Raw genomic sequence first — 27052 nt, 5'->3', positions numbered from 1 at the left:
CAATGCCGTCAAGGTGAAGGGCAGCTGGACAACGGACGGGACGAAGCCCAAGAGGAGGAGGAAGTCGCATGACCCTGCCAGGGAGGGGCCGAGGGAGCCTCCGGGCGAGGCGGAGCTGGTCTCGGTGGCCGAGATGGTGGCCCTGGTAGAGCAGCGTTCCACCGCCACCGCGTTGGCGGGACAGGAAGCCGAGGGCCCCTCGCCCCGGCGGGAGGAGGAGGAGGAGGAAGAGGAGGGGGATGAGGAGGAGGAGGGGGAGGAGGAGCTGGGGGAAGGCGGGGGCAGCAGCCGGGTGGCCGAGGCGATTGCCCGGATTGAATCGGCCCAGCGGGGAGCCGGGGCACGGAGGCGCAACGGGCTGGGGGCTGGCAGCGGGGACTTCAGCCCCCCCTGCCCCGCCGGGGAGGTCCGCATCGCCTTCCGGGTGGCGGGCAGGGCAGGGGGTGGGGGCGGACCCCGGGGATCGGACGCTCCGGCCGGCAGCGTTTTCATGAGCTGCAACCGGGCGGTGTGCGGTGGGGCTCTGGAGAAAATCACCTGTGACCTCTACCAAATCGTTGGGCCCTCCGCCTCTCCCTCCTCGCCCCCCTCCTCCTCCTCCTCCTCCTCCTCCTCCTCCCCCTCGGCTGCCCCCGCCTTCCCACCTGCCCCGGCCCCACCACTGCCGGACATAGAGATGGCAGCGCCTTGCCCGGTGGGAGAGACGGGGCCCCCAGATGCCACCGCCTCCTCCCTGGAGAAAGGGGCATCCCGAGACTGTCGTGCCGGCTTCCGGGTGGAGGTGGTGGTCACCGGCGGTGTGGACCAGTGCGTCGTCTTCGGCCGCGAGGGCTCCCCGGGCGACCGCGAGGACTCTCTGTGCGTGACGGTGGGGCAGGACACCAAGTGCCCGGGCTGCGAGGAGCCTCCCCCCGGGCAGCTCTTCTTCCTGCACTCCCTGGCTCAGGGGCCCGAGGCCGAGCAGGGCCGGGCGGGCCAGCCCCAGGAGGCCAAGGCTGGGCCCCTCCGGATCCGTGAGTCCGAGGACAAGGGCCCTTCGCAGCCGGACGAGCCGGAGGCCCCCCTCTACTGCCTGTACCGCCATGTCTCGCACGACTTCCTGGAGATCCGCTTCAAGATCCAGCGCCTCCTGGAGCCCCGCCAGTACCTCCTCCTCTTGCCCGACCACGTGACGGTCAAGATCCTGGGCTACCTGCCCACCCGGTCCCTGGCCGCCCTCAAGTGCGCCTGCCACCACTTCAAGGGGGTCATCGAGGCCTACGGGATCCGGGCCGTCGACTCGCGCTGGAACCGGGACCCCCTCTACCGCGACGACCCCTGCAAGCAGTGCAAGAAGCATTACGAGAGGGGCGATGTCTCCCTCTGCCGCTGGCACCCCAAACCTTACCACCACGACTTGCCTTACGGACGATCCTACTGGATGTGCTGTCGCCGGAAAGACAGGGACACCCCCGGCTGCCGGGTCGGACTACATGACAATAACTGGGTGCAGACCGGTGACACAGCAAAGAGGGAGGAGGGGAGGTAAAACGACAAAATGAAAAGGAACTGGAGGGAACTTTTTTTTAAGAAAACAAAAACTCGCCCTCCCTCACCGTGCTGTCCTGTGATTGAATCTTCTGGCTTCTCGTGTTCTGCTAGAGCTATTTAATTTTTGATCTGTTTTGAAATGGGGAAGGGTTGTCAAAAAAAAAAGAAAATTCTGTTGGAAGCATGATAAAAGTTTGTGTGTGTGTGTGTGTGTGTGTGTGTGAGAGAGAGAGAGTGTGTGTTTTCTCTCCCTGTTTTACAAATTATATTACCGTAATTTAATTTTTGATCAAACTAGAGCAGATTTCACCCCACAAGCTCGCCGGATCTACGCAGGGGGTCTCGCTAACCTTGCGTGGGGCAGAGGAGGGCGTTAGCAGTTGAGATGTGTGTGTTCAGAGGCAAAATTAGTGGGGAACCCTCCCCACCCCCGGACATTGAAGACAACAGCCCCTACCTCTCATCACTTCTCCCTGCCTCAGGGCTCAGAGACAGACCGTCTCGAATAGATTTGGCTCGACAACAAGGCAGAAGGAGACGCCAAATACAGCTCCGTGCGGCCGAGAAGGTGGGGTCCGGGGTTGTGGATTTTACTGTCACTCAGACAAGGCTCCCCCCCTCCCCCCCACCTTCAGTCATTAACCATTTACCCACTTATGAAAGTGGGCAGTACTGATGACGCTGCCCTCTCACCAACTGGCACTCAGTGACCATAGGGAACTACGTCCATTATTGCTGGACGTTTACCCCTAAAGGGAATGGGAGATGGGGAGGGTACCTAGTCTCCAAGTGGTCCACTAGCAGTTGTAGCCAAGGACGGGTAGGAAATGGTGCCAAATTTCCAAAAGATACAGGAGCAGAGTTAGGCCATTCGACCAACTGAACCTGCTCCCCCATTTCACTTTCCCTCTCAGCCCCACTCTCCTGTCCTCTCCCTGTATCCCTTCGTGCCCTAACTAACCAAGAATCTATCGACCTCGTAAAGATCTGGCCTCCCCAGCTGCCTGTAGCAAAGAATCCCACAGATTCACCCCCTCTCTGACTGAAGAAATTCCTCCTCATCTCCCTCCATTCCGAGGCAGCGTCCTCTGGTCGTTGACTCTCTTACCACAGGAAACACCTGGTCCACCTCTGCTCTATCGAGGCCTTCAACATTAGATAAGTTTCAATGGGCTCACCCCTTATTCTTTTGAGCCGAGGCCCAGAGCTATCAGATGCACCTCACGTGAAGAGGCTTTCAGTCCTGGAATCATTGCTGTGAACCTCCTTTGAACCCTCTCCATTGTCGGCTCGTCCTTTCTAAGGGGCCCAGAGCTTCCCTCTGAATTATTTTTACAGCTGCACAGACCAACCATCGCTCCCAGCAAGAAATTTTTACACGGCCTGCAATCTGTGCGGCAGGTGATGAAAACATCATTTAGAAGGAAGTTGCGGCTGCCCGGCAACGAATGCTGTGTGCGTGGGAATGTTTCCCGCGCAGGTTAGCGGGAATAGGGAACGGTGGGCAGCACACAATGTGTCGCACTCGAGCCACAAGGTTCAAATGCCCGCCCAGTTTTGATTTCAGCTCGACGGAGGGACCCACGAAGGTAGGGAGATAGTCAGTCCAGAGTCGCTTCTGCTCGATAGAATCGCATCAAAGCTTTGTATTCTAGTTCCAGAATCTCACTGATGGTAATAAAGGCAAGCTTTGGAATTGGGTTGGCATTGGTGACCAAGGATGAACTTTAACCCCACACCTCACTCACCTTGGTGAGAGGCAACAAGAAAGTAGACACCACTCCTGTCTGGGGTATTGGTTAACAAAATACCTCCTCTGTCCCCTCCTGAATTTTTCTTTAGAAACATACAGAAGTTTATTCAGTGACAATAATCAGAGGTTCGCAAAATCATTAACAATTTGAAGGTAAAATATTGTTTTTGTCTACAATTCCCCGGGGAGGGGGGGTGCTGACCGTTAACTGATCTCTTCACCCTCCCCCCCCCCCCCCAATAGAGATTGCATGCTCCTGTAAGGATACCCGGGCATGGATATAACCCTGGGAGAGGGGCAGGCTGTTGCCCCTTGACTGACCGCTGTGTAGACCCGTGAATGGACAGCTTGCCCCCCCCCCCCGCCCACCGTACCAGTTGACCGTAGATCAGGAGAGAGGGGTTGAAGCGCAGTCAGCACTTGAGGAGCCCCCCAGTCAAAATGGCTGCCGCTCCCTATATACCTGATACACCGTCCCCAGAAAGGACAGGTGAGCCGGCTCAGAGCCACTCCACCCCGGCTCCCCAGTGTACAGGGGAAAGATCCCTGGTCAAAGAGGCCTCCTCTGGACCGCCACAGTGTTGTCCCCCTTCTGATTTGTGCAGTGTTACAATTTCATGAGGAGAGGGAGTGGGTGGGAGCAGTGGTTGGTGACAGCCTTTCGCATTCTCACCTCATCGGCCCCCTCCTCTGAAGCTGCTGCAGCCAAGCCCCCCATCACTGACAACATCTGGCTGTTGTCATCCGACTGAGAGAAGGGCCTGCCGAGTCCCCCCCCCCCCGAAATAAGTATTAACCCGCGGGCGTGCTATCAGTACCTCCCAGAACGTCAGAAAATGTACCTGTATACCTCACCGTCAGCAAAAAAACACATCTCACTGAACCACATCTGGGCAACTGGGTGCTAATGTCCAAACCAAGATGCTCAAATGGAAGCTGGTTGATGTAAGAAGCTTTTCAGGTGTAACAAAGTATAAAATGGGCTTGGCTCAGTGTCCTGTTACAGGGAGGTTCAAAGCCCCCTCCCAGTTCTCCTGTTTGTTTTTGTTTTACCCGGTAATAAACTTGTTTCAAACAGTGACATAAATGTAGTTTTTCTTCAGCCAGGGTTCAAAGACCGACAGCTGGTGAGAGCCGTTGCTGTAAGCAGCGTTGGCAAACGTGTGCCCAAGGTGGTAGACGGGATGTTCTGTTGGCACCTGCCCCTCAAAGTCCAGGCGTGATAAAAAAAGATTCATAATGATTATTGCCAAATGAAGCAGCAAATAATTTTTTTTTAATGGCCCGACAGAGCTGTGTGATGGTTTCACAGGATATGCCTCACACCAGTGAGAATGTGTGACGTTGAATGATAGGTTTTGAAATTTGGATCATAAACATTTGTAATAACCATTCATTTGTTATCTGCTGTGTCGTATAATGTGGGCGATCGTGGTCTTCCCACGACTATTGACTGTTCCTGGAAAATTTTTCCACAGAAGTGATTTGCCGATGCCTTCTTCTGGGCAGTGTCTTTACAAGACGGGTGACCCCCAGCCGTTATCAATACTCTTCAGAGATTGTCTGCCTGGCGTCAGTGGTCACATAACCAGGACCGGCTGCTCATACCACCATCCACCACCTGCCCCCATGGGTTCACATGACCCTGATCGGGGGCTAAGCAGGTGCTACACCTTGCCCAATGGTGACCTGCAGGGTAACGGAGGGAAGGAGCGACTTACACCTCCTTTGGTAGAGATATGTCACCATCCCGCCACCCAACAAAAACTATTGTTTAGAAATAATTTTTTTTCAATTGTCTTTTCTACTATATTAGCTGGTTTTCTAAGGAACTTAACCCTTAAACTGTCTGTCATTATTGTCACTAATTCATGAAACAGTTGAAAATCTCTGCTCAAGATTGCTATGGCACGTGGAGGAGTTATTATTGCTGATTTGGGCACATGCTCTCAAAAAAGGTTCGTCACCCCTGCTGTAATATCGGGCAGGATGATCGGTCCCTGGTCCGATAGAGGAGATGCAAGCCTCATTCAAAGCCAACGGTGACCAAGGACTTTGTTCTCCCTGTGTGAGTTTGCTCCGGTTTCCTCCCACTCTCCCAAAGAAGTACCGGTCGGTAGGTAACTTGTCCCGTGGTTAGGCTAAGATTAAGTGGGTGGGTTTCTGGGTGGCATGGCTCAAAGGGCATATTCCAGGCTGTATCTCAATAAATAGAGCTGAGCTTATGGCCATGTGCACGAGTGCAGTGCTTGCAAGGAAAAGCTCGTGCATGTGGGTGCATGGCGTCAGGTAATCGCTACGAGAAAGCTTCAGGTGCTGGCAATCCAGAGCAGCTCTCTCAAAATTCTGGAGGAAGGCAGGAAATGAATGAACGGCCGGCGTTTCAGGCAGAGAATCTGGAGGCATAGCCCATCTGATGGATGCTGCCTCTTGGAGGCAATGCTTCCTGGAGGTCCCTCCGATTGTGAGGATGGGCACGTCCATGATGAACTGGGCTGAGTCCAGGACTCTGCAGTGTCTTGCGGACCTGAAGGACCCAGATAGGCTGACTGTTTATTCGTTTCCATAGACGCTACCCGACCTGCTGGGTCAACTTCTGCATTTTGTGTGTGTGTGGTGTCAGCAACGTTTGCAAGAAAAATTCAATCAGAAGGTGGGCAGTTTTCTTTTCCAAACAAGGGAAACAAATTTAGCACAAAAGATCCATGACTCTGCAAAGTGGTTGATGTTGCTGTACTGTGGTAGTGTCTGCTCGAGAACCGAGTGGTTGAAGTAGTGAATTAGCGGTTCATGAAGCTGGCGGTGTGGGTCTTCAGGCTTCCGTACCCACTGCCTGCTGGTAGCTGAGAGAAATCGGTGTATCCCGGACGATGGATGTTGCAATGCTTCCGATTGTGGGAAGGGACAAGTCTGTGATGTCAACTATAAATATCCGTTGCGGTGGGAGGGGGTGAGGTTGGAGCCCCCTCAGGAAGGGGTGGCACTGGTTGCTGGTGTGTTTTCATGGCCCAGGAGACACTATTGATGATGTTTGCACTTTTGGAACCTGAAATTTTCCACCATCTCAACCTCAGCCCGTTTGCATACATAGCAATCCGCAGCATATTACAGGCCCTTCGGCCCACATCGTTGTGCTGACCATGTAACCTACCCTAGAAGCTGCCTAAAATCTCCCAACTGCATAGCCCTCTATTTTTCTAAACTCCGTGTACCTATCTTTAAAATCTCTTAAAAGACACTATGATGTGAACAGGAGCAACACGCTCTTTCCTGAAGTCAGTGACGAGCTCTTCTGCTGATATTGAGGGAGATGTTGCTGTCATGACGCCACGTCACACAACGCTCCTCCTTCCCGTACTCGGAATTATCGTTATCTGAGATCCAGCCCATTATGGCGGTGCCATTTGCTAATGTGTAGACCAGGGGTTTCCATCCTTTTTCAGGCCAAAGACCAATACCATTAAGCAAGGGGTCACGGACTCCAGGTTGGGAGCTCCTATGCAGGTGGAGACAGAACAGGGTCGGGGCACGCAGTCAAGAGTGTCGAGGGCTGAGGACACAGCTTTGTGGAGCACCAGCGTTGAGGATAATGGTGGCAGAGGTGGCACTGACGGTGGACAATGGGTGGGCGGTTTGTGAGAGGAAGTCTTCCTCTTTGTTAACAACAGAGGGGGAGAAGATGTTTCCTTAGTCTGGGCTTTCAACTTAATTTACTAGCTTGTTCTGATGTTGGGGTGCCCTATAACCATATATAACAATTACAGCACGGAAACAGGCCATCTCGGCCCTTCTAGTCCGTGCCTAACCCTTACTCTCACCTAGTCCCACTGATCCGCACTCAGCCCATAACCCTCCATTCCTTTCCTGTTCATATATCAATCCAATTTTACTTTAAATGACAATATCGAACCTGCCTCTCCCACTTCTACTGGAAGCTGGTTCCACACAGCTACCACTCTCTGAGTGAAGGAATCACTGAGCGGTGGTAAACCCGGGACAGCATGTAAACTTGATGGCTAAATGTCTTGCATTCTAAACTCTCCCAGTGACTCGCTGAGAGAGTTACTCAACTTCTGAAGTTTGTAGCTTCTGTTTCGGATGAGGGGGCCATTCCAAAGGCCCCTCATCTTTTTTTTTGATACGTAGGGGCGTTGGGTGTTTGAATTGGCGATGGGTGAGATGGGGAGGAGGTGGAAAGGGTCTGTGTGGAGCAATAATGGATCAGACAGGCCAAGTAATTTGCTCCAGGACATGCAGTCTGTCCGGGGCAGTTGTACTTTATCTGTGTTGTTGTCTGGAATAGTGCAACATCAAACCTGTGCACACTCGCATCGGTGATGGAGCGTACGCCTTTTGTTGTGGAACACAGGAGTAACCAAACACCCCTGAGATACTCAAATTTTAATTACTACCCTGCACGAGAGTGTCAGGTGCCAGGTGCCAGGTTACGCCCGCCAGGAGATTTGTAAATGCAGCTGAATAGATCTTGTTAGCCCAGCTAGGAGCTCTCCAATAATTCCTGAAAAGGACCAGGTTTCAGCACAGTTATACATCAGATTTTTGTCCTAAACAATGGAGTGCAATGAAATTCCTTGCTTACATACAGTTAAGATTAAAGGAAATGTATTATCAAAGTACTCATCAGCCACCTCATTAGGTACACCACCTCGTTAATGCAACTATCCAATCAGCCCATCATGTGACCACAACTTAATGCATAAAAGCATGCAGACATGGTCAAGAGGTTCAGACCAGCATCAGAATGGGGAGGAAATGGGATCTAAGTCACTGACCGTGGGATGATTGCTGGTGCCAGATGGGGTGGTTTGAGTATCTCAGAAACTGCTGATCTCCTGGCATTTTCACACGCAACAGTCTCTAGGGTTTACGGAGAATGGTCCAAAATAGAAAGTCAGTGAGCAGCAGATCTTTGGGCAAAAATGCCTCATTAAGGGTGGGAGAAGCTAAGGACATCTAGGGAGCGGGAGTGCCTTGATATTGAGAGAGGTTAGATGAGAATGGCCAGACTGGTTCAAGTTGACAGTAACTCAAAGAAATGTGTTTCAAACAGTGGTGTGCAGAGGAGCTTCTCCAAATGTACATCTTGTCAAACCTTGAAGTGGATGGGCTACAGCAGCAGAGGGCCGTGGACACACACTGTCGCCACTTTATTAGGTACACAGTGAAGTGGCCAGTAGTTGTACGTTACCAAAGACCAGCTTGAGCTTCGTTTTGTTGCAGGCATTTCCAGGAACATAAAGAAACCCACTAAAACTTATGAAAAGCCATACATAAATTCCGACAGAGCCGCCAACCTGCAGAAAGGACGAAGCATGCAAATTAAAAAAAAATAATACTGAGAACACGAATGTAGAGCCTTTGAGGCTGCAGGTTGTGGAATCAGTTCGAAGTAGTGGCGAATGAAGCTCTCCACACTGGTGCAGGGGGCTCGAGGGTAACAACTGAAGCTAAGGATCCTGTACCTCGTTCCCGATGGGGGAAGAGAGCATTGCTTGGATGGGTGGGTGTTGTCGCTTTCTAGTGCCGCGCTCCTGGTGAATGTGTTCAGTGGTGGGAAGAGGATTTCCTGTGATGGACTTCACTGGACTGTATCCACTGCAGTGTAAACACTGTACATGGTAGGACTAGATGCAGCAGCATTGTGTTAGATGGAACAGTACAGGAGTGTACTGATGCAGAGCAAATAGAAATAGTAATATTGCAGTAATGGAAGAGGTAGATTGAAGAGCTCAGGACCATGGGGGCGGCATCATATCACAAACATATCACAAACTATCAGACACTGGAAATCCAGAGCAACACACACGAAATGCTGGAGGAACTCAGCAGGTCGGGCAGCATCTATAAACAGACGATGTTTCGGGCTGAGACCCTTCTCCAGTCCTAGGGCAGCACAGTAGCACAGTGGTTAGCACAACGCTTTACAGTACCAGTGACCCAGGTTCAATTCCGGCCACTGCCTGTGAGGAGTTTGTACGTTCTCCCCGTGACCGCCTGGGTTTCCTCCCAGAGTCCAATGACGTACTGGTTGGACGTTGTAAGTTGTCCCGTGGCTAGGCTAGAGTTAAATCAGTGGAAAGCTGGGCAGGACGGCTCAAAGGGCCAGAGGGGTTTTTTTTTTTCATGCTGCATTTTATAAATCAATACAGCGAGGGTTAAATTGGGGGGTTGCTGGGCAGTGTGGCTGGAAAGGTCTACATCACGTATATCAGAATAAATAAATGTGCAGCACCACTGAGAAGGGGAGGAGAAGGACGTGATTCGTTTGGAAGTTTTACAAACCCATTTACAATGATCCCCATTTGTTCTCCCCAGACTCTATCCGACACTCACGCACCAATTAACCTGCCAAGCGGCACCTATTCGGGAAGTGGGAGAAGCCTGAGCTCCTGGGGAAACGTTCTGGCCACACAGTCAGCACCCGGGTTGCTGCATCACCCCCGCCCCTGCCGAGAGCTCATCGGCATTGGCACGAGAGGTTCTGCAGATGCACACCATTCAATCTCTGGCTTCCGGCCGGCTTCCCTCCCAGTCCCGGCGAAGGGTCGTCAGCTGGAGGGGTTGGCTGTTCATTGCCCTCCATGGGTCTGAGGAGATCCTCGAGCAGTTCGTGTGAGTGTCGTGTCATAACAGCCCAGACCGTCACGGGCAGAGCCCACCATGCCATCGAGTGCAACTACATGAAACGCTGTGACAGGAAAGCAGCATCCATCGTCAGGGACCCTCACCACCCACGCGATGCTGTCTTCGCACCACTGCCATCAGGAACCTCAGGAGTTGTGCCTCTAGGTTCACTACCCCTCAACCACTAGCCTCTTGAACCAGAGGGGACAACTTCACTCAACTTCACTTGCCCCTTCATTGAAATGATGAAATCATTCATCACCCAGATTGAAATCATTGTGTTCAGTTTTGGTCTCCAAATTTGAGGAAGGACATTCTTGCTATTGAGGGAGTGCAGCGTAGGTTCACGAGGTTGATTCCCGGGATGGCAGGACTGTCATATGCTGAAAGATCGGAGCGACTGGGCTTGTATACACTGGAGTTTAGAAGGATGAGAGGGGATCTGATTGAAACATATAAGATTATTAAGGGATTGGACACGCTAGAGGCAGGAAACATGTTCCCGATGTTGGGGGAGTCCAGAACCAGAGGCCACAGTTTAAGAATAAGGGGTAGGCCATTTAGAACAGAGTTTCACCCAGAGAGTTGTGGATCTATGGAATGCTCTGCCTCAGAAGGCAGTGGGGACTAATTCTCTGGATGCTTTCAAGAAAGAGTTAGATAGAGCTCTTAAAGATAGCGGAGTCAGGGGATAAGGAGAGAAGGCAGGAACGGGGTACTGATTGTGGATGATCAGCCATATTCACATTGAATGGTGGTGCTGGCTCGAAGGGCTGAATGGCCTACTCCTGCACCTATTGTCTATTGAAATATTCCCACAACCAATGGACTGACTTTCAAGGACTCTTCATCTCATGTTCTCGATATTTATTACTTAATCATTTGTTCTTTCTTTTAATATTTGCAAAGCTTGTTGTCTTTTGCACACTGGTAGAACGCCCAATTTGGAATGGACTTTCATTGATTCTATTGTGGTTATTATTCTAGAGATTTATTGTGCATATGCCTGCAAAAATTGAATCTCGGGGGTATATATGGTGACGTACGTGTACTTTGAGAATAAATTTACTTTGAACTTGGAGCATTGACCAGTACGTACCCACTGAGGCTGTAATCGGTGTGGGTGCATCTTACGTTACAGGCCTGGGAATGGGTGACCATTTTATGTCAGAAATATCAGAGAGGAAACGCACCAAAAACATCCCCAGGTGCTCTGGTAGGTTAACATCCGTACGAATGATGTTCACATCTGGGCAAATATCGAGCGCGTAGCTAACCTTCGTGACAATAATACTGAAACAAAAAGGGTCAAGTTGGGAGAGGTTACCTAGACTCGAGTATCCATGCACCCCGTGACAACTGGCGGGATCCGGGATACCTCCTCTGACCCGCCCGCGTTGGAGGTAGTGACGAAGAACCAGCATTTGAGTTGGGGGACTTCGAGTTGCTGTTTAAAATTCAAAGTACGTTTATTAACAAAGTGTGCTTTATACAACCTTGAGATTTGTCTCCCAATGGGCAGCCGTGAAGCCTGGTTGAGCACCCAACGTGCAGAGAAAACAACAAATAGCACTCCGAGTTGGTCCACAAACAGACATTGTCCACGGACCCTTGGTTGAGCGCAGAGGCAAGCAGCCGGACCCTCACCTCGGGCCCTGAAACCCTGACCCTCACAGTCTGTCCTGGCGCTGGAATAATTGTCCAAACATTGGGTTCAGTCGCTTCGATCTGCCCTGAGGCCAGGACCCCGCCACCTTGATCGGCCTGTACCTGACCCTTCTGATTCGGTCATGTGCTTAAGTCCGTCGACCGCACATCGGGTTCAGCTGCTTTGCTACGCTCCGGGGCCTGGACCCCACCGCCTCGATTTGGCGACGTCAGAACAGAATGGGCCCCACAGAAACCACCCAGGCTCTGCTTCCCTGGGGGGTGCAGCCACTGATTCATTCGCAGGTCGTGTGGCCAGGGTTTGATCCCGACCTCGGGGGCGCTGTCTGTACAGAGGTTCCACATTCTGCACGGGTTTCCTCAGAGTGCTCCAGCTCCCTCCCGCATCCCAGAGGCGCGAGGTTAACTCGCAGCTGTAAACGACTCCTAAGTGAACCGTGGGGCCTGGGGGAGTTGACGGGAACTGGAGGAGAGAGGAGCAGGGGCCCACGGACCCCTTGGTGAATGGTGGGGGCCCATGGCATGTCAAAGGTTGGGAGCCTCTGGTGTAATCTCATTGATCAGAGTTTTCAGGATCAGGTTTAACATCACCGGCCTGGTATACGTCGTGAAATGTATTGTCTTTGCAGCAGCAGTACAATGTAATACATAATAATAGGGAAAAAAACTGTGAATTACGGTAAAGCATTAAATTAAATAAGTAGTGGAAAAACAAAAATAAAAAAGTAGTGAGGTGGTGTTCACGGGTTCGACGTCCATTCAGAAATCAGATGGCAGAGGGGAAGAAGCTGTTCCTGAATCGTTGAGTGTGTGTCTTCAGGCTCCTGTACCTCCTCCCTGATGGTAACAATAAGAAGAGGGCATGTCCTGGGTGACGGGGGTCCTTAATGATGGATGCCGCCTTTTTGAGTTATCGCTCCTTGAAGATGTCCTGGACACTACGGAGGTTAGTGCCCGTGATGGAACTGACTGAGTTTACAACTCTCTGCAGTTTATTTCCATCCCCTGCAGTGCCCCCATGCCCCCCCCCCATACCAGGCGGTGAGGCAGCCAGTCAGGCTCTTCAGGGTACATCTGTAGAAATTTGTGAGTGTTTTTGGTTACATACCAAATCTTCTCAAGTTCCTAATGAAATACGCCACACAGCTGGAATTTTCTGTTATATCATGTTAATGTAATTTTGAAATTAAGCTAACATAATTGTGAAATCTGTGACAGTATAATTTTGAAATACCCTGTAACTAAATATATGATAATGAACATAATCCACACCACCATCATCATGTGCCATCTCGTATGACATGGTTGATCATGGTCTTTCATCTGGGATGTTCTAATAAACTCTCGAAAACTTTTGCCTGTCCATCTCTTGACATATCTCATGAAAGTCATGCCTTGTCAATCGCAACTTTTTCTTCCATATGTTTTTTCCCCGACACTGCAGGATGTTCAAGCTTCTCTTTCTTCAGTATGAGTCCAAGGAATTCCAGCAGCTATTTCTTGATTGATGATATCAGATCTCTTCTTGTCTTGGCTTTCCACAAAAACAATATATTCATATTATCTATAAATTTTCTAAATAATAAATGTACCACCTTTATTTTGAAACATTTTAGGCCTTAAGTATAATAATATATTCATCTTATCCATAAACTTTCTAAATAATAAATGTACCAAAACCTTTATTTTGAAACATTTTAGGCCTTCAATGTATTTACGTTGTGAGTGTTTCGAGTTACATCATTGCTACAAATTGTAACAATAGACACAGAATGGAAGTCAGCAGCTCATTGTGAATAAACTTCTGGCCCCACAAATGCTGACGCCATCTAGTCAAAACATTTTGCTTTTGCCATTGTGCCTGTCAGTTGTTTTGACTGCCTGACATCATTTACTTGTGTTGTGAGTTGTGGTTTGTGTTTGTTTGAGATGCATATTACCAAAATAAAAACACATTTAAAACGCCACACGGCTTTCGGGCCGAGTAAAAGTTCCCTGCTCGGAGCGATGGTTGGTCCGCGCAACTGTAAAAAAAGTCAGAGGGAAACTTTGTGGTGTCGTGGGACTTCAGGCTTCTGTACCTCCTGCCTGATGGTAGATGGCATTGTCTGGGTGTTTGGGAACTTTGCAGATGGACGTTGCTTTCTTCGGGTGGTACCTCCTGTAGATACTACCGATGGTGGGGAGGGATCTGGCTCTCTACAATACATGTGTTAACATTCTGAGAACACAGCACTGTGGGGACTTCAGTGGTGCCTGTCCACTGGAGTTCCAGACGTTCTTCTTCTTGTTTTACGGCGGTTGGCACCCAGCTTAATGGTGCATTACCGCCACCTTCTGCTCGCATTCTAAATCCGTTCACCCAATCTCACACACACACACACACACACACCCTAATCTACACTTTGGCCATCCTAGTATCCTATTCCTGCTTATTCCTCATATCCTACAAAAACCCCTGTATCCCTTAAGAAAGATAAAAGTACTCTGACCCGTGCCCTCTCACCCATGCCCAGTAACCCTTTTAATGTGAATTCCTGCACCCCCAATTCCCTTAGATAAATTCTCATTATATTCCGGACGTTAGTGAGGTTGTATAAGGCATTGGTGAGGCCAAATTTGGAGTATTGTGTACAGTTTTGGTCACCGAATTACAGGAAGGATTGAAAGAGTGCAGAGAAGGTTTACAAGGACGTTGCCGGGTCTTGAGAAACTGAGTTACAGAGAAAGGTTGAATAGGTTAGGACTTTATTCCCTGGAGCGTAGAAGAATGAGGGGTGATTTGATAGAGGTGTATAAAATTATGACGGGTATAGATAGAGTGAATGCAAGCAGGCTTTTTCCACTGAGGCCAGGGGAGAAAATACCCAGAGGACATGGGTTAAGGGTGAAGGGGGAAAAGTTTAAAGGTAACATTAGTGGGGGTTTCTTCACACAGAGTGGTGGGAGTGTGGAATGAGCTGCCAGATGAAGTGGTAAATGTAGGCTCACTTTTAACATTTAAGAAAAACTTGGACAGGTACATGGATGAGAGGTGTATGGAGAGATATGGGCTGGACGGAGGGATATGGGCTGGGTGCAGGTCAGTGGGACTAGGCAGAAAAATGGTTCGGCACAGCCTAGAAGGGCCAAAAGGCCTGTTTCTGTGCTGTAATGTTCTATGGTTACTCACCAAGCACGTTTTTTGGCACTTCCATTACATGTTATACAGAAGGACAATCCATTTCCCAGTGAAACTTGTGAGTTTATAGGCAGTGGGAAATGCACAAGCACTCCGGATCCCAACTCCACCCTCATTCCTGATGTCTGGTGTTCCGCCACCACAAGCTAGCTTGCAGTTTGATAGGTGAAGCCTGGTGGGTGGGAAAGATAAAGGACTCGAGAGGAGGTAATCTGAGAGGAGAGGGGACCATAGGCGAAAGGGAAGGGGGAGGGCACCCAGTGCGAGGTGAGAAGAGGTAAGAGGCCAGTGTGGGGGATAGAGGAAGAAGGGAGGGGATGGGAATTTTTTTTTAACGGGAGGAGAAAATCATATTCCTGCCCCGAAGCCACCCAGACGCAATACAAGCTGTTGTTTCTCCGCCCTGAAGGCGGTCTTGTCCCGGCACAAGAGGGGGCTGTGGTCAAACGTGTCAGAACGGGTATGGTTGTCGGAATTCAAACGTGGCCACCGGGAAGTTTCCCTTTTTGGCGGGCGGGGCGGAGGTGTTCGACGAAGCAGACCCCCCCCCCCCCCGTCCCATCTACGCCAGGTTCGGGGCATTTATGAAGGGACGAAAACTGTGGGCCAGAGAAAGGGAATAAATGAAACCCTCTTGCAGCGAGTCAGCATGATTTTAGATGATTCCTGTTGTGAATCTGCATTAAAATCGGGCACATGCTAATCCCCAGCGGAGGGCTGTTCTGACCCGCACGTAACTTGGGGCAGAAACGTTAAGAGATTCCGCAGACGCAGCAAACCCAGGGCACGGCACGCAGGACGCTGGGCCCCTGAACACAAACTGCCGCCGAGCTCGGCGAGTCTGGCAGCGTCTGTGGAACAAGAGGAAATCGGCCAACGTTTGGGGCCGAGACCCTTCACCATTTCCATCGCTGCTGCCCGGCGTGTGTCCAGCACCTGCGGAGTTCCTCGTCCCTGTAAACCCCAGCAGCGAGGGAAAGTCATAAAGAAGCTGATTTCCAGCCTGCAAATAACCGGAGAGATTCTGCGCTCTTCCTGTGCGACTCGGCAGCCGGCAAAGGGGCGGACCTTTCTTGGAAAGGTACACCCACTCCGGCGAGTCATCTTCCGGCGGCGGCCGCTGAGTTGGGGGGGGAACGTGTCCTTAATTCCATCCGCCGGTGCCAAGATGTGAGCGCCCGCCGCCGTCATGTCCAAGTCGGCGCGGAATGCCCGCGCCCCTCGCCCCGAGAAGCGCTCCGGGATGGCCAGGCTACCGTGGGTGGTCATCCTGCTCTCGGCTTCATTCGCCTTCGCCGTCCTCTGCATCATCTTGGGGCTGCTTGGAGGCGAAATGAAGCCCGAACTGAGACCGGCGCATTGGAACCGGCAGAAGGTACGTGGCTCCCACACGCGGTGAAGCAGCGATTGCAACAGTGTGGCATCGAATCGTTACAGTGTCGCATGCAGGAATTAAAGCAAACCCACCTTCGCCTCCCTGTTGTGAAAGAGCGCTTCATCTCTTTTTTTTAACTGGGTTGATTAGTTTAAAATGATTTTTTTTTTAACGTGTGTTAAAAATTATTGGGGATTGTCTCAGTTAAACGCTGAACGGGCGTTTGCTACGGTCCAATCGGGATTGAGGGTTAGTAGTTTGAAAACAAACCTCGCTGAGATTTTAGTTCGAAAGTGTTTCTGCTGCAGTTTAGAGAGGCGGGCCTTTCGGTCCTACTCGGGGATACCCTGGCAGCCCAGATTCTCAAATAAACTAGTCCATTCTGCCTGCATTTGACCTACAGCGCTCCAGAGCGGGGTCCGCGGACCCCTCGGGTTCACCCCCTTGGGGGGCCCGTGAAAACTTCAGAATCAGGTTTAATATCACCGGCGTATTTCGTGAAATATGTTGTCTTTGTGGCAGCAGTGCAACACGATGCATAATAATAGAGAAATGTGAATGACAGTATGTATATATGTAGTGAGGTAGTGTTCATGGGTTCATTGTCCATTCAGAAATCTGATGGCAGAGGGAAGAAGCTGTTCCTGAATCGTTGAGTGTGTGGTATTCCTGAGTCATTGAGTGTGTGTATTCAGGCTCCTGTACCTCCTCCCTGATGGTAGCAATGAGAAGAGGGCATGTCCTGGGTAATGGGGGTTCCTAATGATGGGTGTCGCCTTCTCTGAGGGATCGCTCTTTGAAGATGTCCTGGATGCTGGGGAGGCTGGAGCCCGTGACAGAGCTGACTGAGTTTACAACTCTCTGCAGTAGCCTCCCCCAGCCCCCAACTCCCCACCATGCCAGATGACGATGCAGCTTGTCAGAATGCTCTCCCCAGTACATCTGTAGAAGTTTTTGAGTGTATTTGTTGACAGACCAAATCTTCTCAAACTCCTAATGAAATCTAGCCACAACACACACAAAATGCTGGTGGAACACAGCAGGCCAGACAGCATCTATAGGGAGAAGCACTGTCGACGTTTCGGGCCGAGACCCTTCATCAGGACTAACTGAAAGGAAAGATAGTAAGAGATTTGAAAGTAGTGGGGGGAGGGGGAAATGCGAAATGATAGGAGAAGACCGGAGGGGTGGGATGAAGCTAAGAGCTGGAAAGGTGATTGGCGAAAGTGATACAGAGCTGGGGAAGGGAAAGGATCATGGGACAGGAGGCCTCGGGAGAAAGAAAGGAGGAGGGGAGCACCAGAGGGAGATGGAGATCAGGCAAACAACTAAATATGTCAGGGATGGGGTAAGAAGGGGAGGAGGGGCAGTAACGGAAGTTAGAGAAGTCAATGTTCATGCCATCAGGTTGGAGGCTACCCAGCCAGTATATAAGGTGTTGTTCCTCCAACCTGAGTTTGGATTCATTTTGACAGTAGAGGAGGCCATGGATAGACATATCAGAATGGGAATGGGACGTGGAATTAAAATGTGTGGCCACTGGGAGATCCTGCTTTTTCTGGCGGACCGAGCGTAGGTGTTCAGCGAAACGGTCTCCCCGTCTGCGTCGGGTCTCGCCAATATATAAAAGGCCACACCGGGAGCACCGGACGCAGTATACCACACCATCCGACTCACAGGTGAAGTGTCGCCTCACCTGGAAGGACTGTCTGGGGCCCTGAGTGGTGGTGAGGGAGGAAGTGTAAGGGCAGGTGTAGCACTTGCTCCGCTTACAAAGATAAGTGCCGGGAGGGAGATTGGTGGGAAGGGATGGGGGGAACGAGTGGACAAGGGAGTCGCGTAGGGAGCGATCCCTGTGAAAAGCAGAGGGGGGGGAGGGAAAAATGTGTTTGGTAGTGGGATCCCGTTGGAGGTGACGGAAGTTACGGAGAATTATACGTTGGACCTGGAGGCTGGTGGGGTGGTAGGTAAGGACAAGGGGAACCCTATCCCGAATGGGGTGGCGGGTGGATGGGGTGAGGGCAGATGTGCGGGAAATGGGAGAGATGCGTTTGAGAGCAGAGTTGATGGTGGACGAAGGGAAGCCCCTTTGTTTAAAAAAGGAAGACATCTCCGTCGTCCTGGAATGAAAAGCCTCATCCTGAGAGAAGATGCGGCGGAGACGGAGGAATTGTGAGAAGGGGATAGCCTTTTTGCAAGAGACAGGGTGGGAAGAGGAATAGTCCAGGTAGCTGTGAGAGTCTGTAGGCTTATAGTAGATATCAGTAGATAAACCGTCTCCAGAGATGGAGACAGAAAGATCAAGAAAGGGGAGGGAGGTGTCGGAAATGGACCAGGTAAATTTGAGGGCAGAGTGAAAGTTGGAGGCAAAGTTAATAAAGTCGACGAGCTCAGCACACGTGCAGGAGGCAGCGCCAATGCAGTGTCGATGTAGCGAAGGAAAAGAGGGGGATGGATACCGGTATAGCCTTGGAACATGGATTGTTCCACAAAGCCAACAAAAAGGCAGGCATAACTGGGACCCATGCGAGTGCCCATGGCTACACCCTTGGTTTGGAGGAGGTGGGAGGAGCCAAAGGAGAAATTATTGAGAGTAAAGACTAATTCCGCTAGACGGAGGAGAGTGGTGGTAGAGGGGAATTGGTTAGGTCTGGAATCCAAAAAGAAAGCGGAGAGCTTTGAGACCGTCTCGGTGGGGGATGGAGGTATATAGGGACTGGACGTCCGTGGTGAAAATAAGGCGGTGGGGGCCAGGGAACTTAAAATCATTGAAAAAATTCAAAGCGTGAGAAGTGTCACAAACATAGGTGGGAAGGGATTGAACAAGGGGGGATAAAACAGTGTCAAGGTATGCAGAAATGAGTTCAGTGGGGCAGGAGCAAGCTGAGACAATAGGTCTACTTGGACAGGCAGGTTTGTTGATCTTGGGTAGGAGGTAGAAACGGGAAGTGCGGGGTGTGGGAACTATGAGGTTGGTGGCAGTGGATGGGAGATCCCCAGAGCTGATAAGGTTGGTGATGGTATAGGAGACAATGACCTGGTGCTCCTTAGTGGGGTCATGATCAAGGGGTAAGTAAGAGGAGGTATCAGAGAGTTGTTGCTGTGCCTCGGCCAGGTAGAGGTCAGTACGCCAGACAACAACAGCTCCCCCCTTATCAGCGGGTTTTATAGTGAGGTTGGGATTGGTGCGGAGGGAGCGGAGAGCAGAGCGTTCGGAAGGAGTGAGGTTGGAATTGGAACAGAATTTAGTTTGCAATGAAATCTAGCCGCTGTCTTGCCTTCTTTGTAACTACATCGATATGTTGGGACCAGGTTAGATCCTCAGAGATCCTGACACCCAGGAACTTGAAGCTGCTCACTCTCTCCACTTCTGATCCCTCTATGAGGATTGGTATGTGTTCCTTCATCTTACCCTTCCTGAAGTCCATAATCAGCTCTTTCATCTTACTGATGCTGAGTGCCAGGTTGTTGCTGTGACACCACTCCACTAGTTGGTATATCTCACTCCTGTACGCCCTCTGTCACCACCTGAGACTCTACCAACAATGGTTGTATCGTCAGCAAATTTATAGATGGTGTTTGAGCTATGCCTAGCCACATAGTCATGTGTGTATAGAGAGTAGAGCAGTGGGCTAAGCACACACCCCTGAGGTGCACCAGTGTTAATCGTCAGCAAGGAGGATATTTTATCACCAATCCTCACAGATTGTGGTCTTCCGGTTAGGAAGTCGAGGATCTAACTGCAAAGGGAGGTACAGAGATCCAGGTTCTGTAGCTTATCGATCAGAACATGGAAGGGAAATAAATTTCATCTTTGTTTTCTCTAACCGCTAACTGAAATTTAGCATTTCCTCCAATTATGAGTGTCGGCAACAAACCACAGTGGTCTTTTGATAACTGTATTTCAGTGTAACGGTTTTCTTTGGCAAGCCTGTGTGTTTTAGTTTATATATTTAAATGCAGTGTTCTGAGAGGGGGGTCCAGAGGCTTCACCGGGCTGCCCAAGGGGTGCAAGGCATAAAAGGGTTACAGACCCTTTGCTCTAAACCTCTCTTACCTACGTACCGGTCTCAACATTGTACAGGGCAAAGAAATGACACATGCAACATGGCCTGTAGTTATTCACTTCAATAGGGAGAATGAAGACATGGACTACGTTCTAAACGGGGTGGGGGGGAATATCGAGTGTAGAGGGACTTGGGAGTCTGCGTGCAGCGTTCCCTAAAGGTTGAGTCGGTGGTGAGGAAGGCAAATTCAATGTTAGCATTGATTTCGAGAGGACTGGAATATAAAAGCAAAGATGTGAAGCAAACACAAAATGCTGGAGGGACTCGGTGGGTCAGGCAGCGTCCGTGGAGATGAATAGGCAGTCGACGTTTCAGGCCGAGACCCTTCTTTGGGGGGGGGAGGGGGAAGACAACAGAATGGAAAGGTCGGGGGGGGGGAAGGGAAGGGGAATAGTGAGAAGGTGATGGGGGAAGACAGGTGGGTGGGAATGGTAAAGGTCTGGAGAGAAAGGAGTCTGGTAGGAGAGGAGAGGGGACCCAGGGGGAGGTGATGGGTGAGGAGAAGAGGTAAGAGGCCAGAGGAAGAGGGAGTTTGAGGAATTGCTATTCCTACCATCAGGTGGGAGGCCGAACATGAAATGGTGCTCCTCCTCCATCCTGAGGGAGGCCTCTCGCCGGCTTCACGACCGGCACGGGGATCGGAATTAAAATGTCTGGCCACGGGGAGGTTCCGCTTTTGGCCGATGGAGTGGAGGAGCTCGACAAAGTTGTCGTTTCCACCCAGTTTACGAGGGGTCTCACTAAGGTGGAGGAGGCTGCATCGGGAGCACCGGAGATGCCTCGCCTGGAAGGTCTGTCTGAGACGCTGAGAGGAGGGGAGCGGCCGGGGGTAGCACACTTGGGCCGCTCGCAGGGATAAGAGCTGGGAGGGAGGACTGGACAGGGGAATCATGGAGAGAGCGATCCCTGTGGAAAACAGGGTGTGGAGGGAGGGAGGTAGAGATGTGTTTGGTGGCAGGGTCCCATCGACGATGGCAGAACAATGTGTTGCGTGTGGAAGCTCTTGGGGTGCTAGGGGAGGACAAGAGGAATTCTATCCCGGATAAGGTGGCGGGAAGAGGGCATGAGCGCGGAAGTCTGGGAAATGAGGAGACGCGGATGAGGGCAGCACCAGTGATGGAGGAAGGAGGTCTCTGATGTTTTGAGTGCCGAGGCTTCACAAGGCATTGGCCTCACTCGAAGGATTGTGAGCAGTTTTGGGCCCCTTGGATAAGAAAGGATGTGCTGGCAGAGGAGGCTCACAAGAAGGATTCTGGGAATGAAAGGGTTAATGCACGAGGAGCGTTTTATGGCTCTGGGTCTGTAGGTGCTGGAGTTTAGAAGACTGGGGGGGGGGTGGGGTCTCATTGAAACCTACCTAGATAGAGTGGATGTGGAGAGGATGTTTCCTATAGTGGGGGAGTCTAGGGCCAGAGGATACAGATAGAGTGGATGTGCAGAGGATGTTTCCTATAGTGGGGGAGTCTGGGACCAGAGGACACAGATAGAATGGATGTGGAGAGGATGTTTCCTATAGTGGGGGAGTCTAGGACCAGAGGACGCAGATAGAGTGGATGTGGAGAGGATGTTTCCTGTAGTGGGGGAGTCTAGGACCAGAGGACACAGATAGAGTGGATGTGGAGAGGATGTTTCCTATAGTGGGAGAGTCTAGGACCAGAGGACACAGAGAGAGTGAATGTGGAGAGGATGTTTCCTATAGTGGGGGAGTCTAGGACCAGAGGACACAGATAGAGTGGATGTGGAGAGGATGTTTCCTATGGTGGGAGAGTCTAGGACCAGAGGACACAGATAGAGTGGATGTGGAGAGGATGTTTCCTATAGTGGAGGAGTCTGGGACCAGAGGACACAGATAGAGTGGATGTGGAGAGGATGTTTCCTATAGTGGGAGAGTCTAGGACTAGCGGACACAGATAGAGTGGATGTGGAGAGGATGTTTCCTATAGTGGGGGAGTCTAGGACCAGAGGACACAGATAGAGTGTATGTGGAGAGGATGTTTCCTATGGTGGGGGAGTCTAGGACCAGAGGACACAGAGAGAGTGGATGTGGAGAGGATGTTTCCTATAGTGGGGGAGTCTAGGACCAGAGGACACAGATAGAGTGGATGTGGAGAGGATGTTTCCTATAGTGGGGGAGTCTAGGACCAGAGGACGCAGATAGAGTGGATGTGGAGAGGATGTTTCCTGTAGTGGGGCAGTCTAGGACCAGAGGATACAGGTAGAGTGGATGTGGAGAGGATGTTTCCTATAGTGGGGGAGTCTAGGGCCAGAGGACACAGATAGAGTGGATGTGGAGAGGATGTTTCCTATAGTGGGGGAGTCTAGGACCAGAGGACACAGATAGAGTGGATGTGGAGAGGATGTTTCCTATAGTGGGGGAGTCTAGGGCCAGAGGATACAGATAGAGTGGATGTGCAGAGGATGTTTCCTATAGTGGGGGAGTCTGGGACCAGAGGACACAGATAGAATGGATGTGGAGAGGATGTTTCCTATAGTGGGGGAGTCTAGGACCAGAGGACGCAGATAGAGTGGATGTGGAGAGGATGTTTCCTGTAGTGGGGCAGTCTAGGACCAGAGGATACAGGTAGAGTGGATGTGGAGAGGATGTTTCCTATAGTGGGGGAGTCTAGGACCAGAGGACGCAGATAGAGTGGATGTGGAGAGGATGTTTCCTATAGTGGGGGAGTCTAGGACCAGAGGACACAGATAGAGTGGATGTGGAGAGGATGTTTCCTGTAGTGGGGCAGTCTAGGACCAGAGGATACAGGTAGAGTGGATGTGGAGAGGATGTTTCCTATAGTGGGGGAGTCTGGGACCAGAGGACACAGATAGAATGGACGTGGAGAGGATGTTTCCTATAGTGGGGGAGTCTAGGACCAGACGACACAGATAGAGTGGATGTGGAGAGGATGTTTCCTATAGTGGGAGAGTCTAGGACCAGAGGACACAGAGAGAGTGGATGTGGAGAGGATGTTTCCTATAGTGGGAGAGTCTAGGACCAGAGGACACAGATAGAGAGGATGTGGAGAGGATGTTTCCTATAGTGGGTGAGTCTAGGACCAGAGGACACAGATAGAGTGGATGTGGAGAGGATGTTTCCTATAGTGGGGGTGTCTAGGACCAGAGGATACAGATAGAGTGGATGTGGAGAGGATGTTTCCTATAGTGGGGGAGTCTAGGACCAGAGGACGCAGCCTCAGAGTAGAGGGACGTCCCTCTAGAACAGAGATGAGGAGGAATTTTCGCCGGAGGGTGGTCAACCTGTGGAATTAATTGCTGCAGAAGGCCATGGAAGCCAAATGTATTTAAAGCGGAGTTTGATAGGTTCTCAGTTAGCACTGGTGTCAAAGGTTTCGGGGAGAAGGCAAGAGAAAGGGGTTGAGAGGGACGATAAATCAGCCAGGATGGAATGGTGGAGCGGACTCGATGGGCTGAACGGCCTAATTCTGCTCCTATGTCTTATGATCTTATGCACCTTCCTCTGTTGTATATATCCTCCACCCTCTGCATGTGAAAGTTTCCCCTCAGGAATCTTTCACCTTTGACCTTTCACCTCTGCTCTCTGGATTTGGACTCCCGTACCCTGGGAGAAAAATGTGACCATCCACCATATCCACACTGCTCAATAAGGTCACATCCCGGCCTCCCACACTCCAGGGAAAACTGTCCCAGCCTATCCATTTTCTCCTTACAACTCAAGCTCTCCAGTTCCCGCAAGATCTTCATGAATAATTTCTGCACCTTTTCTAGACTAATAACATCCTTTATTGTCCTTCCCATAGCGATTGTTAAATTCTATTAAGTTTGCAGTAACTCAAATTAATGGGCATTCAGTTGAGTTTGCAGTTATCAAATTACAACGTGGTGCAAGTTAATAATGAAAACCCTGGGAATTACAGCATTATGAGGGACCCCACGCACCCCTCACACAAACTCTTCTCCCTCCTGCCGTCTGGGAAAAGTCACCAGAAGCATTCGGGCTCTCACGACCAGACTGTGTAACAGTTTCTTCCCTCACTGATAACTTTTAGTAAAATCCTTTATCATGTGTTTCAAAATGTTCAACCATGCTCCACGGTCTATGAACAGAATGCAGCAGCAAATATGACCAATTAAAGCTTGACTCGTTATCTCCTTATCTGTGGGAAGGATATTGCGACAGTTTTTCTGCATTGTGGCTTCACTTTGCAGTAAGGAACCACAGGTAAGAGGTACAGTACTGTGCAAGAGTCTTGGGCACATATATGTAAGACTTTTGCATGGTACTGTGGTAATTTTATGTTTTGCACTGTACTGCTGCCACAAAAAAAACAAATTTCATGGCATTTGTGAGTGATGATAAACCTGATTCTGATCTGGGTCTCTATTGTGGACTGAGAGTGGGAAGGGGGCAGGGAGAGGGGGAACATGGTTGGGAAAAGGGGAAGGGAGAGGGGAGGGAGTGGGAAGCACCAGAGAAACATTCTGTAATGATCAATAAACCAATTACTTGGAATCAAATGACCTTGCCTGGTGTCTCAGGGCCGGGTGTGTCTGCACCTGTGCCACCCCCCATCCCCGGCACTCCTTCTCTGCCATCTGTCCCACACCCCTCTCGCGACGCTCCACCCTCGCCATTCCCAACATCCTTTGTTCCCGCAAGATTTACAAAACTCGCTTTCCACTCCATGTTGACAAATACAGGACTGTGCAAAAGTCTTAGGCACCCTTTGTCTTCTATATGTGATTATGTCTTTTGCACAGAAATGTACGCTGTATAAAACAAAAAAAAGGCTTTTTGTTTGAATAGATGAAAAAAAGACAGCAGATGCCGAAAATCTGAAATAAAATGGAAAATCCTGGAAACACTGCATCTGTGGGAATGAAATGCTCTGAATGTATGCTGGGTGCCGGAGACCGGGTTAGTTCTCACTGGGTGCCGGAGACCGGGTTAGTTCTCACTGGGTGCCGGAGACCGGGTTAGTTCTCACTGGGTGCCGGAGACTGGGTTAGTTCTCACTGGGTGCCGGAGACCGGATTAGTTCTCACTGGGTGCCGGAGACCGGGTTAGTTCTCACTGGGTGCCGGAGACCGGGTTAGTTCTCACTGGGTGCCGGAGACCGGGTTAGTTCTCACTGGGTGCCGGAGACCGGGTTAGTTCTCACTGGGTGCCGGAGACCGGGTTAGTTCTCACTGGGTGCCGGAGACCGGGTTAGTTCTCACTGGGTGCCGGAGACTGGGTTAGTTCTCACTGGGTGCCGGAGACTGGCTTAGTTCTCACTGGGTGCTGGAGACTGAGGGGTGACTGATAGTTGCAATAAAATTGTGAAGGGCATTGATGGTCAAAATCCTTTTCCCAAGCCAGCAGAGTCTGGAACTAGAGGGAGCAGGGTTAAGGTTAGAGGGGAGAAATTTGAATGAGATCTGAGGGATGGGCCAATGAATATCTGGAATGAGCAGAGGCGATACTGCTACAATGTCTAAAAGAGATTTCAGCAGAAACCTGGATAGGAAAGGTGAGGGAAGAGGACCTACATCCCTTCAACCAATTAATTCTTGAACAAACTTGCACAACCCTCTTCGCTAAAGTATCATCATTATGCGCCATGTCATATGACATCATCATTATGTGCCATGTCATATGACATCATCATTATGCACCATGTCATAGGACATCATTATTATGCATTGTGTCATATGGCATTATCATTATGTGCTGTGTCTTCTGACGTGGGCGATCATGGTCTTTCCATGACCGTGACTGTTCTTGGCAAATTTTTCTACAGAAGTGGTTTGCCATTGCCTTCTTCTGGACAGTGTCTTTACAAGACGGGTGACCCCAGCCATTATCAATACTCTTCAGAGATTGTCTGTCTGGTGTCAGTGGTCACATAACCAGGACTTGTGATCTGCACCGGCTGCTCGTACGACCATCCACCACTTGCTCCCGTGGCTTCCCGTGACCCTGATCGGGGAGGGGAGGTGGTGCTAAGCAGGTGTCACTTGTTACAGAGGGAAGGAGCGCCTTGCATCTCCTTTGGTAGAGATGTATCTCCACTTATCACCGACATTAAATTTACCGGAAGTGTAACAGTATGGTCTGAGCCAGTGGCCCTGGGAGGGGCCACTGGTTGCCGATGCTTTTGGACAGGCTGATGGATCCCGATGCTCTCCGAGATGTTATCAAAGTTCGGAGATTTGTGGATTGCACTGGTGTTCATATTAGCCTCCTTTAGTTCTGTTTTTTTTCCGTGCTGTCTCCCGTTCGTTCTTGTTGCTGATGGCGGGCTGGGGGTTTGGGGTCTGATGTTCTTGCTGTTTCTCCATATGGCTGATCTGTTAGTTTCTGTGTGAGGGAGGGGTTGGGGGAGTTTGGGGTTTGTGAGTTTTTGTTTCTTTTTCCATTTGGGGGAGATTGATGTCTTTCTTTTAACTACTTCTGTGGTTTTCTGAATTCCATGGCTATCTGGAGAAGACTAGTCTCAGAGTTGTATTCCGCACACATACTTTGGTAATAAAGTTAACCTTTGAACCGCTTTGATCAGTTTGCAATAAAATGATCTGTATTTTGCTCTCATTTGTATATAATTTATGTTTTCCCTTATAAATGCTGCTAATACACTCAGTGGCCACTTTATTAGGTACAGCTGCACACCTGCTGGTTAATGCAAATATCAATCAGCCAATCACGTGGCATTAAAACATGCAGACACGGTCAAGAGGTTCAGTTGTTGTTCAGGCCAATCATCAGAATCGGGAAGAAATGTGATCTAAGTGACTGTGACCACGGACTAATTGTTGGCGCCAGATGGGGTGGTTTGAGTATCTCAGAAACTGCTGGTCTCCTGGGATTTTCA

The 27052-nt window shown here is 50.4% G+C and overlaps 2 protein-coding genes across 2 annotated transcripts in view; both read left to right on the top strand.

Annotated features, from left to right (window-relative positions):
* Positions 1 to 4370, top strand: part of LOC140716543 (F-box only protein 46-like) — a 32709-nt gene extending 28339 nt beyond the window's left edge. The window contains 1 exon segment of the mRNA XM_073029356.1: positions 2 to 4370. Within this exon segment, the coding sequence (XP_072885457.1) occupies positions 2 to 1528 (1527 nt within the window). The 3' untranslated portion in view covers positions 1529 to 4370.
* An 11424-nt stretch (positions 4371 to 15794) lies between these two features.
* LOC140716542 (glutaminyl-peptide cyclotransferase-like) overlaps positions 15795 to 27052 on the top strand; it is a 30191-nt gene continuing 18933 nt past the window's right edge. The window contains exon 1 of the mRNA XM_073029355.1: positions 15795 to 16152. Coding sequence (XP_072885456.1) covers positions 15967 to 16152 — 186 coding nt within the window. The 5' untranslated portion in view covers positions 15795 to 15966. The remainder of the gene's footprint in view (positions 16153 to 27052) is intronic.

Source organism: Hemitrygon akajei, chromosome 25 (genome assembly GCF_048418815.1).
Source record: "Hemitrygon akajei chromosome 25, sHemAka1.3, whole genome shotgun sequence".
Taxonomy (NCBI): domain Eukaryota; kingdom Metazoa; phylum Chordata; class Chondrichthyes; order Myliobatiformes; family Dasyatidae; genus Hemitrygon; species Hemitrygon akajei.
This window is presented reverse-complemented; position numbering and strand designations above follow the sequence as displayed.